The 17,734-nt window shown below is 38.0% G+C and overlaps 1 protein-coding gene across 5 annotated transcripts in view; it reads right to left on the bottom strand.

The window, feature by feature from the left end:
- The window catches only part of map4k3a (mitogen-activated protein kinase kinase kinase kinase 3a), an 84,901-nt gene extending 67,167 nt beyond the window's left edge, over positions 1-17,734 (bottom strand). For 4 of the 5 annotated variants that reach the window (XM_067432139.1, XM_067432136.1, XM_067432138.1 and 1 more), the window contains exon 1: positions 17,466-17,733. In XM_067432139.1, coding sequence (XP_067288240.1) covers positions 17,466-17,561 — 96 coding nt within the window. In that variant the 5' untranslated portion in view covers positions 17,562-17,733. Of the gene's footprint in view, positions 1-17,465 lie in introns of all 5 variants that reach the window. The other variant, XM_067432135.1, reaches the window with a different exon arrangement.

The raw sequence follows: 17,734 nt of genomic DNA on the forward strand, positions 1-17,734 counted from the left end.
GCAGGATAATCTTTTTGTGTCTACGTGTTGGAGGGATGCAGATTAGTACTGATCAATAGCTTCATCAAGCATCTGGGCCCAGCGGTCAATACCTCACCTTGCAATCAGGCAAATCATATTGTCTGTGGTGTGGTTTAAAATGATGCGTTAATGATCCTTTATAATGAGCCCACCACCGGCCCGAGAAAGGTGAAAGTCAAGGATCGTGGGAACCAACCAACAACAACAAGGCCGGATCTGATGACATTGTGGGATAAAAAATTGTCTCATCCTGACCACTTTGACCTTTTACCGGTTAGGTTTGTGATAAAGGGTCGTGGTACAATACGCCGGGTTAAAGGAATATACTGGGTTCAGTACAGGTTAAGCTCAGTCGACAACACATAACGCAGATAACAATAAAAATTATTTTGACTCAATCGTGTATTCTTTAAATAAGGCAAAACTCTAAATTAACAGAGGCACTTACAATTTTTTTTTAAATGGGCTAATTCGTAAACGTCAAAAGTACACAAAATGAAAACAAAATGAGTGGTAATAATTATGGTTGACCAATAATTGGTTTAACGGATATTTAAAGGGGTCATGACCTGAACTGCATATTTTTATAGTTTTATACCATTTCCTGGGGTGCACTTATAATGTTAGTATCATTTTTACATCAACAATTGTCATCATTTATAAATAAAAGGCATTTTGCCTTTCCTGATCTTAGCCATAGACAGTTAAAGAAATGGACAGAGTTATCCCATTGACTTCAACGGCGGAAAAATGAGGCCAATCAGAGGCACTCACTTCCTGATGGCTGAGCGAACTGCGCAGGCTCAGACTGAGCTTGACGACGTAGATGTGACGTGAGCCTCCTGTCTGACAGCTGTAGGTCTTCTAGTAGTTTTGGAAAGTGAAATCTGAATCACGTTGTTTAAATATTTTCTCCCGTTGCTTTTGGCTCACTATCAGCTTCTTCCATTCTTCTCCTTTGACTTTATCGGACTTTATGTTTCCACATCCCCCCCGACTGCCTCATAGACAGTAAAATATTGTTTCTGAGCGTCTCCTCCTGTCTATACGGTAATTTCTCAACTGTGCGACAGTCGCGTTGGTTATGACGCAATCGTTAGCCTATTTTTACAAAAACAGCTTCTACAGGGCGATAGTTTAAGATACAAGGTAATGGAGCCTTTTATGCATTGTCGTGTTTCTTTATAAATAAATAATGGACAAATGGAGTCTTTAAACACCTCAGATGTAAAGTTATTCACTGTCAAAGTGACTCAAAAATGAACGGGAGTCAATGGGATGCTAACAGCAGGTGATGGCTTGGTTAGCAATGGCCGCCCCTATGGGTGGAACGCTTTCCGAGTGCTAGATTATCCCCTTGATCTTAGCTCTGCTCTGCACGTTTTGTTTGAAGGGGCGTGTCTGCTGTGAGACTTCAGTGTAAACGCCCACTGCTGTGATTGGCTGACATCATGAAATATATGAAATAGCAGTGTAACGTGGAACTTTTTTTTTGCGATTTCTGCACACTAATGGATTCTTTCACCACTGCCAGTGCAAACACAATGTAAATAAGAGATGCATTGATTATTACGGCAGTTTTGCCGCCAGTCCAGAACTGTCAACTTTCTTTGATCGCTTTCTACATATAATTTAATCACAACAGATTATTCATTAGACGCAAATCTTTAAATATCAGAAATAACTAGTCACAGATCAGGCATTAAAATGAACACAATTACTTACATGTTTTGGTATTACTGTCACGTAAAAAGTCTGTTTACAAAGCCTGCGCCAAAATTGTGACTGATGTACCAAATAATTCACAGTGAAATGTACCGAATACAGATAAATAATGCTCAACGATGAAGTAGGCATTGATTTTCTACTGCAGAAGTGGTCTTTTAACTCGTTCTCTGGGCTTGATTACAATAAAAGCTTGTTTTTGGACAAACATGGAAGTTTTCAGTTTTGACACGTACAGTATATTCTTATAGTATGATGACCTCTTATAGGCCAAAAGCTCAAGGAAAATGTGATTTCTCAGCTCATGATCCCTTTAAGCTTTTTTCCATAATCGACTATCGGATTCACCGATGAATGGCGCTCAAGCAAGCATGCTTGAGCTTCTGTTTACCATAATTGAGTGCTATGCACATTAGCTCATCAATGTTTATATGTGAACGCCTAAATAAATCTGTTCATCATATAAAGCGATTGTGATTCAATTGCTTGATTCATATGACTTATTTTATGATCTCCTTAATAATGTTCTGATCTTATAATTTGGGTGAGTAACTGAAGACAGAATTTTCATTTTTGAGTGAACTAACCCGTTAACTTACACTAACACAGACTCACAACCATTGCATAAATTTGAATTAAAACTCGGCCTCCCAGCAAGCAACCCTTTGACTTCAAACACACGCGCACACACTCTCCTATGCCCTCTTCCCCCGGCAGAGCCAAGGCGCTGAGCAACAGCCAAGCGCTCCACCTGCACAGGTGCAGCACGCAGTGGGGCTTCGAGCTGCTGCCATGTCAGGTAATTACAGAGAGGCGGATAAATCACTGCAAGCTTGGCCCCCGACCAGCCGAATCTAGGCCAATCATTTTCTGCAATGCCTGGCAAATTTGATGCCTTGTATTAACAATTTACTGTGCCAATGCGGCACTGACCTCCGATAAACAACTCGTTTTCCTCTCTAATGTCTTTCCTGTGCTGGTGTTATCAAACATTTCATCAGATTCATTATTCATGCTGTATTGCAGTTAAACGCGGAGTACATAATGCATCAAGAATTCTAGCGCGCGCCGACAGAATCGTGCCTGGGCTTGCTAAAACGTGATTATGAAACTACAGTACGACTGAGACGACAGCCTCCTCTGAGTCTCCCACCAACAACACAGTTTATGAATCGTTACTACAACACGGTCGATTAACTGTCTAATAAGTCTAACTCTAATTCCGCTACCAAACATCAAACATAATTAATTCAATCACATTGTTGTCCAAACAAAGGTAGAATGTCAGTCGCTCACGCTCACAAAGGGAGAATACAATTTCTCTCCTCGGCTGCATTTGTAGGACAGTAGATCACTCTGTCATGCAGATCAGTATTTCTGCTTACTCATTGAAAGATTGTGGCGAGATCTCGAGGCCGCTCCAAAGTAGGCTAGATGGCAAGGACGTTCTATTAAAAGAAACCGAGTAATCCAGTCAGTTGTGAACTTTTAAAAGGCGTGAAGGCATAAAACACATGAGAGTAAGCAAAGGTGTCGACAGCTGCTTTCTGCAAAAAGTGACGAAAGAAAGAATGTGTGATGGCTGGAGTGTGTTGCCCTCAGTTCTGTGAGACTGCTGCGAGGTGTTTCCTCAGGGAGAAGGTTTGAGGACTGTGACTTGCTCCAACTAATGAGTTCTGGTCGCTCACCTGGACATGAGGGTCTGTACCTTTCTGAAACAGCCACAAAAACAAGGGATAAAAGGTACAAAAATCCCTCATACAACCAAAAAAACAACTTGACCAAGAGGAACTTACCATTTCAAAGCACTTCCAAAATCGTACCTGTTGCTGTTTTGATTAAAATCTAAAATTGTGGATAAAATGCAAATAGAAATCCCTAAATAAATAAATGAATAAAAGGTTTTTATAATATTATATACAATTATATTAAAATTATATTATAAAAACCATGTTTATTTAGTATTATTAGGCTATTCAAACCTGACAATATTTCTCGTTGAGCTGTCTCGCTTTTAGTTTGTGGCAAAATCTTTTTACAGTGCTTGCATTATATTGTCTTTTACTGCATATGATAATTCATACTCAGAAAGTAGAACTGAAGTGGCATTCATTAAAAGATGATTAGAGCAGGGTTGTCAAAATCCTCTTATAAAGACTCTTATAAATATTAAATTAAATATCGGAATTCCACAGACGAGAATCCAGCATTATAAGATATTTCTAAAGATGCATTATATATTAAAACATCTTAAAATGTTGCTCATCACTAGCATTGTTTTGCATTTTGTCTGACTTGTTTATCCAGTCATTTTTTTTCATTGAAGATTTCTAAATTTTGCAAAATATTTTTTCTTCAAAATATTTAGTCTAGTTCTCATGAACCCGATATCATGTATTGTCTCGTCTCTTTAGCTAATTATTATAAAATAAATAAAATGATATACACTACCAATCAAAGTTTTAGGGTTGGGTTTATTTTTGAAAGAAATTAATACTTTTATCCAACAAAAATGCATGACCAAAAGTTATAAAGACTTGTTACAAAAATAGATTTTTTATTGTTACAATTTTTTAACAATGATTATCTTGAGCACCAGATCAGCATAATAGAATGTTTTCTGAGAGATCATGTGACACTGAAAACTGGAGTAATGATGCTTCGTCATCACAGGAATAAATTACATTTTAAAATAGAAAACAGCTATTTTAACTTATAACAATATTTCACAAAATTACTGTTTTAATGTAGCCTGACAAGCCAGACCCACATCAAGAGGTTTGGTCTGGAAACTCACCATAGACAGGGCTCAATCCGAGGGGCGGGATAAACGGTTGTCTTTCAAACTCCCTCTGCACGCGATAGGATAGTGCTACACCAACCAGAGCAACGGAGGTGAAACAGAGCTTGTTAACAGATTAAACATTCGCCGTATCCGGTCGGCTAAACTCCGAACACATTTTCCCTTTTTAAGAATGACTTCAGTGCCGTTCTTTGTTCTTTTCTCAGAGAAAAGCTTAACTCCAAGTCTTCCAGAGTCGCGGTCAAAGCTGATTCAAAAGACCGCCGCCGTTCGCCAGTTTCTGTGTTGACTAGAAGCACGCAAACGCAACTCGGCCGTCGTCATTATGGCCCCGCCCACCGACTCTATACACGATATGATTGGCCCCTCCAGAGGGAGGGGAATACAGCTCAGAAGGGTATTGAGAGTTCCTAGACAACACTTGCGGGCAGATAAAATTTGCTGCCGCTAGGGTGCGTCTAGATTTCTAGGCTAGTTTGAATGTATTTTTGATCAAATAAATGCAGCCTGGATGAGAATAAGGGCCTTCTTTTATAAACAAGAAAAATTGTACGTACCCCCAAAGTTTTCAAGTTTAGCCCCAGTACATTCTTTCGATTTTTATTTTTAAGTTTATAAAAACAAAAAATATGTTAACAGTAATGCACTCATAATAGACATCTATATAGTTGTATCAATAACATAACAGACAGCAATCTATCACAATATCATTAGATTGAGTAAAACTGTGACAAATGCATGAAAAAGACTCAACCTGCCGGGGAGAGAGTGAATCGGCAGTATCAAAGAGGTAAATAAAATAATTGTTCGATTTAGGTATTCTGTTAGTCTACATAGTTCAATTCTTTTTCATGAAATAATCAATATTAGAGCTGATAGTTCCAGTTCATATGTCTTATTTACCAGAGTATATTTAAATAGTCAGGACTATTGAAAGTCAGAGGTTGCGAGTATGTCCCTAAACTAGCCGATACCAATCTCAAAAGCATGATAGTATTACAGGATGGAGCAGTGCCCAGTTGTTGAAACAGGTGAATAATTAATGATCATTTTTTCCCGACAAAGTCAATTCAGAAATGCCCTCACATCAGCTGCACAGCGGACCTGCACACATAGGGCACACATATCACGGAAACTCTATCATCTTGAATTTCATCCTGTCAGAATGTTTTCACAAATGCACAATACAGGCCACTTGGAGAACCATCTTCCTGTGTAATCTTTGTGATTGAAGGTGACTATTGCAATCAGGAGTGACAGGATGAGTGGATTTCGTCTTTAAGGGGAACACGAGACTTCCTGGGTGTAAAGAATGAAAGAGATTATCCAAATAAAGGTAAGTCAAAACCAAGCAGAAACCTCCCCCAGTTTCTCTTGAAGCCAATACGGAACTGACTTTTTAAAAATTTGATACCGTTTGGGTTCTCACACAAACCGATCGTTTCGTGTCTTAAGACATCAATGTCGTCAGTGTTTAATCCTCAAACAAGCCGCAGTGTTTAATGTGGATTTGTCTGTGCATGTTTTTTTTACTCACATAGATTTTGTTACCATTCATTCACATGCATTATACGACTGACAGACTGCAACGGTTAAAGTTAAAAATCTTAATTTGTGTTCTACTGAATAAACAAAGTCACCTATATCTTGGATGCGCTGGATGTAAGCAGATAAACATCAAAATTGGGTGACCTATCCCTTTAAACCTCAATTCACTGACTGGCAGCTAGGCACAGGCTCCAGAAGGGAGCAGAATCTCATTGAACTGCATGCTAAAATGCCCAACTTTACAGCAGAAAAAACATGTTTACAGCCTGGTACGAACTAGGGATGCAGCGATTAGCCCATTTCTCAATTAACCGCGCTTAAAAACGTCATGGTCAGTTAACCGTAAAGGCTTTGCTACACCGAGTGCTTCTTTTGCACAGAACGGAACTATTGCAACTTGCACAAACCGAAAAAAGTTACACCAGCCGCAGTACACCAGCTTAAAGTGCCATGCTTATCAGAGACACGGAGGCTACTGTACACACTGTGACAAAGGAACCAAACAACAACCCTTTATTTCTAACAAATAAATGCCTGATGTTGGCAGAAAGCTCAGCTGAGCCCTCAGCGTGAGGTTTTGTTTTAAAGCGACCTTTATTTTAGAACGCATTATTTCAATGCCGACGTATCATGCAGTCAGAGATAAGCATCGCGTTTATTTAGTTTTTCCTTCTTTATTCAAAATATTTACAAACTTGTTAACTTCATGAATTATGATGTATTCCGATTGTCAAATATGTGCGCAATTCAGAGGATCTGTTAACATCATGTAAATTCATCACTCTTCCCTGAGATACTATATAAGTAAGTGGCCAGTGAACATGGGAGAACAAACTTTATTGTTTCATGCACAGTGTGTATCTGATATGAATAAAATATTGATATGAAGCACGTTTTAATTTATCAGTGACGCAAACAAACCAAAATAATAGACATGACTTTCTCAGAGGTCACATATAAAATTAGATTAGTTAAAAGTTTCCTAAAATGAATACGTATGGATGACAGTTAGTGACAGTAAAAGTTCAGTTTATCCCCTTATACTGACATGGATGTTCAAAATTGGAGAGGTCTCCTTTCTTTTCTTTCTTTCTTTCTTTCTTTCTTTCTTTCTTTCTTTCTTTCTTTCTTTCTTTCTTTCTTTCTTTCTTTCTTTCTTTCTTTCTTTCTTTCTTTCTTTCGGCTATATTATTACTTTGTGCGGTTTTATTTGGTTACTGTGTTATTTCTGGTTTAAAATATGTAAATGTAAAATATAGCAAAAAATAACACTATAATATCCAAAGTGTGATAATCATGAAACCGTGATTATTTATCAGACTATAATCGTATCAACAAAATCTATAATCGCTGCATTAGGCATGTGCCGATATCAATTTTTCATGTTGCGATTAATTGATGAAGTTTTATCACGATATACGATATTATCACGATATTGAAATAAGTTGCAAAAAAAAAGTGTTGCCATAGCATAACAGCTTTAAGAACTATTTTTGTAAGAACAAAAATAACTGAATGTTTAAATACAATAATGCACCAAAAATATATACAGCTCTGGAAAAAAATTAAGAGACCCCTCATTGAGAAAATGTTATGTGGTCTCTTGATTTTTTTCAGAGCTGTAAAAGTACAATTTTCAAACAGATTAAAGTGCTAAAGAATTAGGCTATAAAGAACAATAGGTAGGCTTACAAATTACAATAAGGTCTCATTAGTTTATGCATTAACTAAGATTGAGCAATAGCTACATTTGGTACAGAAAGTATAATGTTTTTGTTAATGTTAGTTAAGAAATACTGATCATTATTAGTTTTATCTTAGGTCCATTAAAAAAAGTTATTTTGATTTTAATGTTATTAAAAAGTAACTAAGAAATGAACATAGAATGATTAATTCTTTATAAGTATTTTTCATTGTCAGTTTGGAAAATAAATAGCCTATTAAGTCTTTAAGTATTAAGTATTTGGTGCTGTGATGAACAACATTGAGATTACAAAAACGAATGGCTGTTACACGCGTTTTTTTGTTTGTTTGCTGGTTTCCGGGGTAACCGGCTGCATTCTGCCGTTCATCAGCGCCCTCTGCTGTCACTGAGCGGCACTTCAGCAGCGCGTCTCCTTCACCGGTTCAGTCATGTGCAAACGCACGTTGGGCTTGTTTATATCTGAGCGCGTGTCCCTTTGACGCAGAATACAGCGGTGTTGAGCATTTATATGGTTGATGGGCAAAGTATTCTTGAGTGCATTATAAAAAAATTATAAATTGTTAATAAATTATTATTTACGATATTTTAAAGTGCCCACGATAACAATATCGTGCATATTCATTATCGTGATAAATCGCATTATCGAAAACCGGCACATGTCTACGCTGCATACAAGTGCATAGTACTGCATAGTACAAACATTGGTTTTGGTCTATACAGCTATATTTCTTTAGAGTCTGGTTTAAACCAGTCAGGTCAAACCAAGGCCTGCAATCAGGGATGGAAATTAGCACCCGCCACCAGCCAAATGCGGGTGATTTTGAGTTGTGGCGGGTAAACTCACTTCACCTACCGGCCACCGTGGCGGGTTAATAAAAATATCTACTGTTTCACCTCTTTGTAAACTTTGTTTAATGCATGCGAGTGCTGCTGTATGTTCGAATATGAGCAGTCGTTTTCGCCGTTATCATCACCCAGGTGTGTGTAACGTTAGAGCCAGAAGACGCGAATGAGGAGGACTCGCACGCTGTGAGATCTGTCTCAGTGCATCATCCGAAAGCGTGCTCTCGTCTCACAGCGCACAAATATTGAGTTCTCTTTCAAGTCTTGCGCTTGAACGGACAAACTCACACAAGAAGTATGTCAACATGTCCATCTTGATGAGTATCCAAGCAGACATAGTCTGACTATGCCTTAAGTGAACTGTATAGTCGAGAAAGTCTCGAAAGACGACGCATATCCTTCATTAGGTCTTAAAGGGGCAGTAGCCTTTACTGCTCTGTTTAATGTCAAACAAAAGATAAGGACATCACTCACTGCTCTTGATTGAATAGCTTTTGTAAGTTTAATAAGGATTAATATTTAATTGAAACAGTTGAATATGCAGTTATTTTACATTTGATTACTTTATTCAATTGCTCTACCTTTCTGCAGGTCAGTAGGCCTGTGCATTAGCTATTATTAAATGTACACGAGTGAGGTCAAGTTAAACATTTTATTTTGAATTTTATTTTATACTTTGCATTGTTGCAATGTGCTGAATAAATATTTGCATAACTTGTAATTTATTTATTATTTGAAACTTAATATTAATTTATGCAATTGATGTCATCAACACGCTTCAGAAGATGTCAAAACTAATAGTTTCATTGTTGGGAAATGCCACATCCAGGTAAAAAAAAAAAAGAGAGAGCGCACAGGCCCCTACTCATTTAATGAAATGTATATCAGTTCATTGTGTGTGTATAAGAGAAAATGTCAGCATTTCATTGAGACTTGAGATTAAATAAACTGCTTAAGTATTGTAGAGCTTGTAGTATTAATTTTCACGTGCAGTTACACATTGTTGGTTAAAAACAAGAAAGTGGCTGGTAAAAACATTGAGTGGCTGTAGATTTTGAAATCCACCAGCCACAGTGGCCGGTGGACAAAAAAGTTAATTTCCATCCCTGCCTGCAATGGATGTTCCTTAAACAATGAAGAAACTCCACCTAACAATCTACAAACTCTGAGAAGGAAACTATAAGCGAATATGACTGGATTCACCAAATGATGTACGTGCAAGAGTTGTTTGTTCCAAAAGCAAGTGAAATCAAACCTCTCGGTCCAGAAATAAACAGATTTTGTTCTGCTGACAAGAACTTACATCACCCTTTTTGTAATATCCGATGCATTTTAGTGTCTGGACTGAAATCAACCTGCATTCAGCTCTGCAGAACAACTGTTTAGACTGAACGGCCTTTTCAAGCAAACTCATGCAGTGAGAAGCCAAACTTCCTGCGAGAGAAAGAAATTTGTGTCTCTACAATACATGAGCCAAGAAAAAAAGAATCAACACATACAAAGTCCCATACAGAGATTTGCTCACACAATCGCTTTCCACAGCAACCACCTGAAAGTGAAGTAATGAATTCTGCTCAAAGCACCGTAAGCCACAGTTTAGATTCGCACGTATTCTTTTCGTTTCTCACTCTCGCTTTCGCCCTTACACATACGCATCCCTTTCTTTCCGTCACTTGCTGGCGATTCCTCAGGTCTTAGACACAAAAATAGAATCAATACAAAACCACTCGAATGCAGGGAAGCCACAGAACTATCAAAATAGCCCCACCAAGGCTTGACACAAAGCCAATATATACTGATCAAACTGGGTAATTAGTCATATCCTTACCCTTGACGCGGTAGGCTTTTTGTTCAATGCTTACTTTTGCTCAATCAATACAATAATCCCTGTATGCTTTCAGGCCCTTTAAAATCCATCAGGTGCATGCTGGTATTACATTTACTTCAAACTGTTAAGAAAAACAAGGAGACCCAGTAGACAAACAAACCAGGAAAACCCACCTGTTGACAACAGTATGGTATTTAAATCAGCAAACAGTGCTAAAGCTAATGTTCTGGGGTGCGTTTCCCACAGAGGTGGACAGTAACTTAGTACATTTACTTGAGTACTGTACTTAAGTACACTTTTTGAGTATCTGTACTTTACTTGAGTATTAATTGTTTCGTGAAACTTTTAGTTTAAAGGGGGGGTGAAACACTCAGTTTCAGTCAACCTCATGTCAATGTACCTTGTACCAATGTACCAGAGTACCTATAGAGTAGTATTGCATCCTTCATATCTCCGAAAAGTCTTTAGTTTTATCATATTTATAAAAGAAATATAGGCTGTACCGAGTCTTTCCGGAAAAAACTGAACGCCTGGAGGCGTATTGTGTGGGCGGAGCTAAAGAATGACAAGCGCGCAAAGCGGTGACGTCCTCAAGCGTGGAGAAACCCATCTATCTCAGCTAATTCAGATAATGATCCACAATCAAATCTGAGGGAGAAATCAATTGAACAGGAGAAACGGCAACATCAGGACGTCCGTCTCTGTGGTAAGTTACTGTATTTAATGGCCTCTCCACATTTCTGTGTGTTTACTCGCAGTGTATGAGGACATGATTCGGTTTATGGACTATTGTATGCGACTAGACCTTAGAAGTAGCAAGCAAAACGGTTTTGCACGTCAGAATACTGTAACGTTATACAGAGAACAACAATGGAGTAACCGTTAGCGCATTTGAATGACGAAGCTCGCGATCGTGTCGTTTACTGATGTTTACTCATGCGACGGTAGCCAAAAGCAGAGACATTTGAAGCAGTTTAAGTTAACTCACTGGCTGCTTCCAAAGCAGGACCGAAGCTTTATCGCTGGGACTGCTCCGTCAAAAACACACTTCTTTGGTATGATTTGGTAAAGTCCTGACAGCAGTGGCGTGTAAATCCATTTTGAGACGCAACTGAAACAATGTTGTGAAGCTTCCCGTCATTTCTGCGTTCAAATCGGTTCAAATGCAGCGCTGCCTTCCCGGAATGCTGTGCTGAAGCGTTGAAGTCGCTCGACGTCACCCATAGGAATAAAGAGAAGCGCGGCGCCACATAAGTGTTCACGGACGACTGGATCTGCATCTGAGAGACTGTTTACAGCGTGCTCTAGTCACGCGCGCGCGCGCACCCTACCGGGAGAAGAGCCGTACGGCCCATACAAGGACCTTCCGCTCTTATTAACGTCAAGCCGACCCATACTCGAAAAAAACTCGCCGAAACTTGTGAGAAACCAGAAGGAGTATTTTTGACACAGAAATACTCCATCAAACGTCCAACATTAGTTTTTGAAACTTTGTCTATGTTTAGGATGGGAATCCAAGTCTTTAACAGTGTAAAAAGCTCAGTATGCATGAAACCGCATTTCACCCCCCCTTTAACTTCACTACATTTGAAAGACAAATATTGTACTTTTTACTCCACTACATTTCTATCAAGGTCCTCAAAGTCTTCGTTTCTGTAGCAGCTTTGAAAGTCGGTGGATGATTTTTTTCCTTCTTTAAAAGGTTTTTTGTTGTTGTTGTTTTGTTGTTGTTTTGTTGTTGTTGTTGTTGTTGTTGCAGTGTTTTTTTTTTTAAAACACTGATCAGTTCGTAGCAAAATGGAAGAAGGCAGTTCCTCGGCACAGTGTGCACACCCATAGCCATATTTTGAAAGTATGTTTTAGTTTATAAAAAATTCAAGATTGGTTTAGTTGGCATACTTGATCCATGTCTTATAAAATGTTAAACATGTAAACATCTGGGAGAAAGGGAAGAGTAAATTTGGGAGAATATTGGATGTGTATCAGTGTATTAGATCTGTGCATTTAGTATTAAAGGAGCACTATGTAGTATTTTTGCAGTAAAATATCCAAAAACCACTAGGCCAGTGTTATATATTTTGTTCAGTTGAGTACTCACAATATCCCAAATGTTTCCAACTATTTGTAAATTGTGAGAAAATTGCTATTTTAACTAAGGACTGGGACGTTTCAGCATAACGTCTGAGCGAGTCGCCTGTCAATCGCGTCATATCTGCGTTACCCTCGGTTTTATTCTGCAGAAGCGCTTTTCTCTTAGCAGTGTGAGCATGTCACAGCAGTGCCGAGCGAATGCACAGAGTAACGTCATAACATAATTTTAAACAAACTTAAATGTATCTAATATGATAAACAGAGCTGCTTTACCTTATAATCATGACCGGAAAAAGCGGAAGTGTGTGAGCCCGGCGACTGTGTCCCGTCCCGTCATAATAAAATATCTTTCTCTCAAAGAGATTATAATAGCCTACTGGGTTGCACAGTGACGCCGACTGGGTTAAGTATTTACCGTTTCTGAGGGGAAATGTAGCAGTGCGTTGATCTGCCGGTGTCTTCAAAGGAAGAATTACAAACGGCGAACACTACAGTGGTTAGCTTGACGATGTGAGTACATAAATCTTTTACTTTAATTTCTAGATGGTTTGCCTCCTCAGCTCCACAACACTCGGTCCTGCTCTGCTTTACACTACAGTAACGTTAATAACCGCATCCATGAACATGATTTCTGCCCGAGTCCTATTTTCCACCGGTTGTGAGGTGAAGACCACATGTCCCTCACACTTTGCGTCATCAAACTACGACTTTGTTTAGAATAGGCGCCCTCCAGTGGACGGAAAGTTGCAAAGTGCACCTTTAAAGGGACAGCAGCTTTATAAAGAGCTTTGTAACTTTTATACAAGCAGTGTTTCCCATACAATGTATTCATAGCGGAGCAGCACCACCGCTGGATTTTTAGCGCCACTGCAAGCTCTTCACATAATCAGTAATATTTTTGGGGAGAATCTGTACTTTTTTTTCTGTCAACTTTTACTTTTACTCCACTACATTTCCTACATAAAATGTATACTTTTACTCCGATACATTTTCCCACAGCATTTTTGTTACTTACTACAAAATAAATTCGGAAGACTGCAAGCAAGCGTGTGCAAACAAGTGCTCGCGCAAACATGGTGAGCTTGCATCCGTTGCTATACGAACTGACACGTGAGATTGCGTGCAGCAGAGCGGGACACTTCAAAAATGGATATAAAACAGACAAAAAAACGGTATGTTATATACAGTTGTACCTGCTTTACTATCACTATAAAGTAATTAATTTGTTGACTAGAGGCTGTATAAATGCAATCGAGGCGGATGCTACCATTAGTAATTGTTACCTCAAGCAGTCAAAGTGTAAATGAAAGCTGAAAATTAACACAAAAGACAAGAATAATCCTGTCTAAAATTATAAAATAAAGGTTTCTTTGAAAACTTAAACTGATTTATAACCAGTTCAAGGTATGTGCTGCTATAATCATGCCTTGAATCTGTTGATGGTATGTCATAGTTGTATGTCCCACAACTCCCCACCCCACCCCACCTCACAGCACCGCTGCTGGAAAATGTTCTAGAGGAAACACTGTACAAGTATTGAAATGAGTTTAAGGTGGTTGTATGCTAGGCTAGCATGTCTTATGAAGCAACACTGACTGGCTTAAACCATGATGGCATAGTGTGCATTTAAACAACAATGCAACAATAATAAAAGAATGCGTTGACATAAAAAAGGAAATTTACTTAAGTACTTTTAAAAACAAATACTTCTGTACTTTTACTTAAGTAAAAATCAGTTTTAGAACTCACTTGTAACATATTTGAACAGTAGTACTTTTACTTTTACTCAAGTAATAGATTTGTGTACTTTGTCCACCCCTGGTTTCCCAAACAATTAAGTTATTTAAAGTTAAAGTTTTAAAGTTAAACCGTTTCTCTGTGTTCAGCGAGTGAAAATGCTAAACTTAGACTCTAACACACACACACACACACACACCTTGGCGAGTAAAATAAGCGAATTGGCCAATGGCTAATAATAGATATTATTTAGTCACTCGATTTACTCGCATATGTAAAGGGTTGTATTATACGTATTTAAGACATTTTAAAGGCTTAGGTCTATTTTCTTACCACACACACATCTGATCACTTGATTAATGGTCAAAATAATCGTCCGTTTACTCGATTACCAAAATAATCGATAGTGACAGCTCTAAATGACTCAATAAAAAAACATTAATTACAGTCAACAACCACAGACACCGACAACCACATACGACCATATACCCACCAATATTCAGAATAGCGGTCAATCAATATGGGATTCTCAATGACTGTCTCCTCCAATTCAGAATATTAATTTACCTTCTTGATTACAGTATCTTATCAAGGAAAAACACCCAAGCACTGTAAATAACTGTAGATGCACTGCATTTAGTGCTGTTAAACCAGACAGTAGCCAACATAATCTGTTATCTAAAATTCATCCAATCATCTTAAACAGAGTATTACTTATCTTTCACATAATCCTATAATATGCTCTGTCAGATAATATTACAAATATTCTTCAGACAAATGAAGACTGATGTGCTGCTTGTCTTGGGGATAGGATGAAAGACAACTAAGTATAATTAATTTTAATACATTTTAATATGTAAAAAGTTGGCCATGTGCAACCCTTCACTCTTAAAAATAAAGGATCCAAAAGAGGGTTTCTTAGTGATGCCATGAAAAAACATTTTAGGTCCCCAAAAAACCTTTTAAAAGCCTTAAGAACCTTTTTTTCACTATATTAGGAGCCTTTTGGGCTATGGAAATTTTAAATGTTCTTCATGGAATCATTAATGCCAATGAGGAACCTTTATTTTTAAGTGTTGACTGACAGGTGAAAGTCCTGCAGGGTGACACTGACCCACTGCTTAAGCCCCACTCGGATAAAGCCGCGGATAATCCAGCACAATTCACACCACTTGTAAACATCTTCCAAATTAACCACTCAAGACACCAGCCTCGGTGATCAACTGACCAGCTGTCACCAAACTGATCTTTCTACTTGAGTTAGATTCAGTGACAAGCCGACAACCACAGACTTAAGCGGTGGTATCACAAGGCCTTCCTCAAATATTTGTCATCTCTTGCACAATTTTGCAACAACTCATGGGAGTGACACTGCAACAAAACCACACAATAACTTTATTCAGTCAGACTCACACTGAGGTGAAAGAAACTGGGAATAAACTCAATAAGTTGACATGAAATTATGTAAAATTTGCAAACAGTAGATGAGCATACTTAACCGCATAACGTTTACAGAGTTTGATGCTGCTGTTGTTGTGTTTCTTAAAGGGAAATGAATAATGAATAATGACTGAGGATTCTGCTAAACATCTTTTCTGTTTTAAGGGAGAAAGAAAGTCAAAAGAGTTCTATAACAAAATGATAGTCAGTATTACAAACATGCTTTTTTAAATTAACTGTCCCTTTAAATAGGACAAAAGTCAAGAGGGTTTAGGTGCACTCAGTGAAGCTGTCTTATTATGTACTACATATTACACGAGTAGGTCATCCAGGTACTTATATAGTACTAGGGAAGTATGCATATTTCAGAAGCAGCCTAACCCTGTGTCCCAATGTGCATCCTAAATAGTATGTGAGATTAGAATAAGTGTGTCCCAATGCATAGTATGTTGAAAGGACTAGGCCTATACCAAAAGTCTGAAGTGTGTATCCATGCACACTACAGCTAATACTGTCCACAACCCATTGCGCATTGAAGGATGATGATTCGAATCAGAACTACAAATATGAATAAAAATTGTTTAAAAAAACTACAAACATTGGAGATATGTGTGATCAATGGTAAGTAGAGAGGCTTAGATAAAGGGGACATTTAACCTGATTAAAAATATTTATTTAATGTTATGTGTTGTATTTCATCTGCAACAGCAATAGAAACTGTTATGAAGATCCATTTGGCCATTAACTTTTAAATCATTATGCAAAAATACGAGGAGAGTTCTCTGCATGAAAGACCCACGACTGGCACTCTGGCAGACCAACATGCTTATTTTTTCTCCAATATGGTAAAAAAAATAAATTAAATTAATAAATATGGAGAATTTCATGATCGTATGTCCTAAGCTTGTCTACTCTTCTGCTACACACTCAAAAGTATTTACCTTTTCTTCAAAAAAAGAATAGAGTATAAGAGTACTTTGTATAGGTAAATTGGGACACAGCATAAGTTTTTGCTCTGTTCGACTCTTATTCGTCTCAAATTTAGTTCTGACAGCTATTGATCTGGATGCATGAAGTTTGTTTACCAACTGTTGCTGCTTCATAGAAAGCAGCAGTAGTTCTTTTTTCCCCCTTTTTTTCCTATATCTCAAGCTACACCGCAACAAAATGTACATTTTTGAATTCAACGTATTGATTTTTTTGTGCATTACTGATATATCTGGCTGCGTTGGTACATTGTACTGCTTCCCACTCAGCAATTGCTAAAGCACTATATATATATAAATGTAAATACATTAGTTTTATTTTATTTGTAGTAGTAGTAGTAGTTCAAAAACAGCATGACAGGTCTGGTCATGTGATGTCAACATGGCGTTGCCCATGGGGGACCCACTCCAAGTAGAATTAAACAGCTTTTACTAGAAGAGTGATAGGTCTATAATCTTCATGGCATATAAATGTACAACATTTTAAATATATTTCTTAATAGTGCAATTCATGTCATTGAATGTATTTTTTTTAATTCGCAAAAAAAATAAGGAGTGCACCTTTAAGTGATCAGTGTCCCAGTCCACTTCAGAGAAGTACAATCTTCATGACTGCATATCCAGAATATTTAAACTCACATATGCCTCACATAGCTTTTATTCTAAAGATTGGGCCCTTTAATTGTGGACTGCACTGTCCAAACAAACGGGCCTTGTTTGTAGAAAACACATTTTTACCTTGTAAACATCCCCGTAGGTCCCGCTGCCTATCCTCTGGATAAGCTCGAAATCCTCTTGCGGATTTCGCCTGGACAGATCGAAACTAGAGTTCATCGTGGAGACTCCGGCCTCTGACTATCAATGTTAGATTTCCTGTGGGTCCTGACACGGACGAAAGGAGAAAAACGGGGGGAAAAATAAACATACGGCGTCAGAAAGGAATCTCAGTCGCAGTACTTAACTAACTTTAACATGGCTTCCCGTGAGCTCCACTGCGCATGCGCTGC

This window comes from Pseudorasbora parva, chromosome 22 (assembly GCF_024679245.1).
Source record: "Pseudorasbora parva isolate DD20220531a chromosome 22, ASM2467924v1, whole genome shotgun sequence".
NCBI lineage: Eukaryota > Metazoa > Chordata > Actinopteri > Cypriniformes > Gobionidae > Pseudorasbora > Pseudorasbora parva.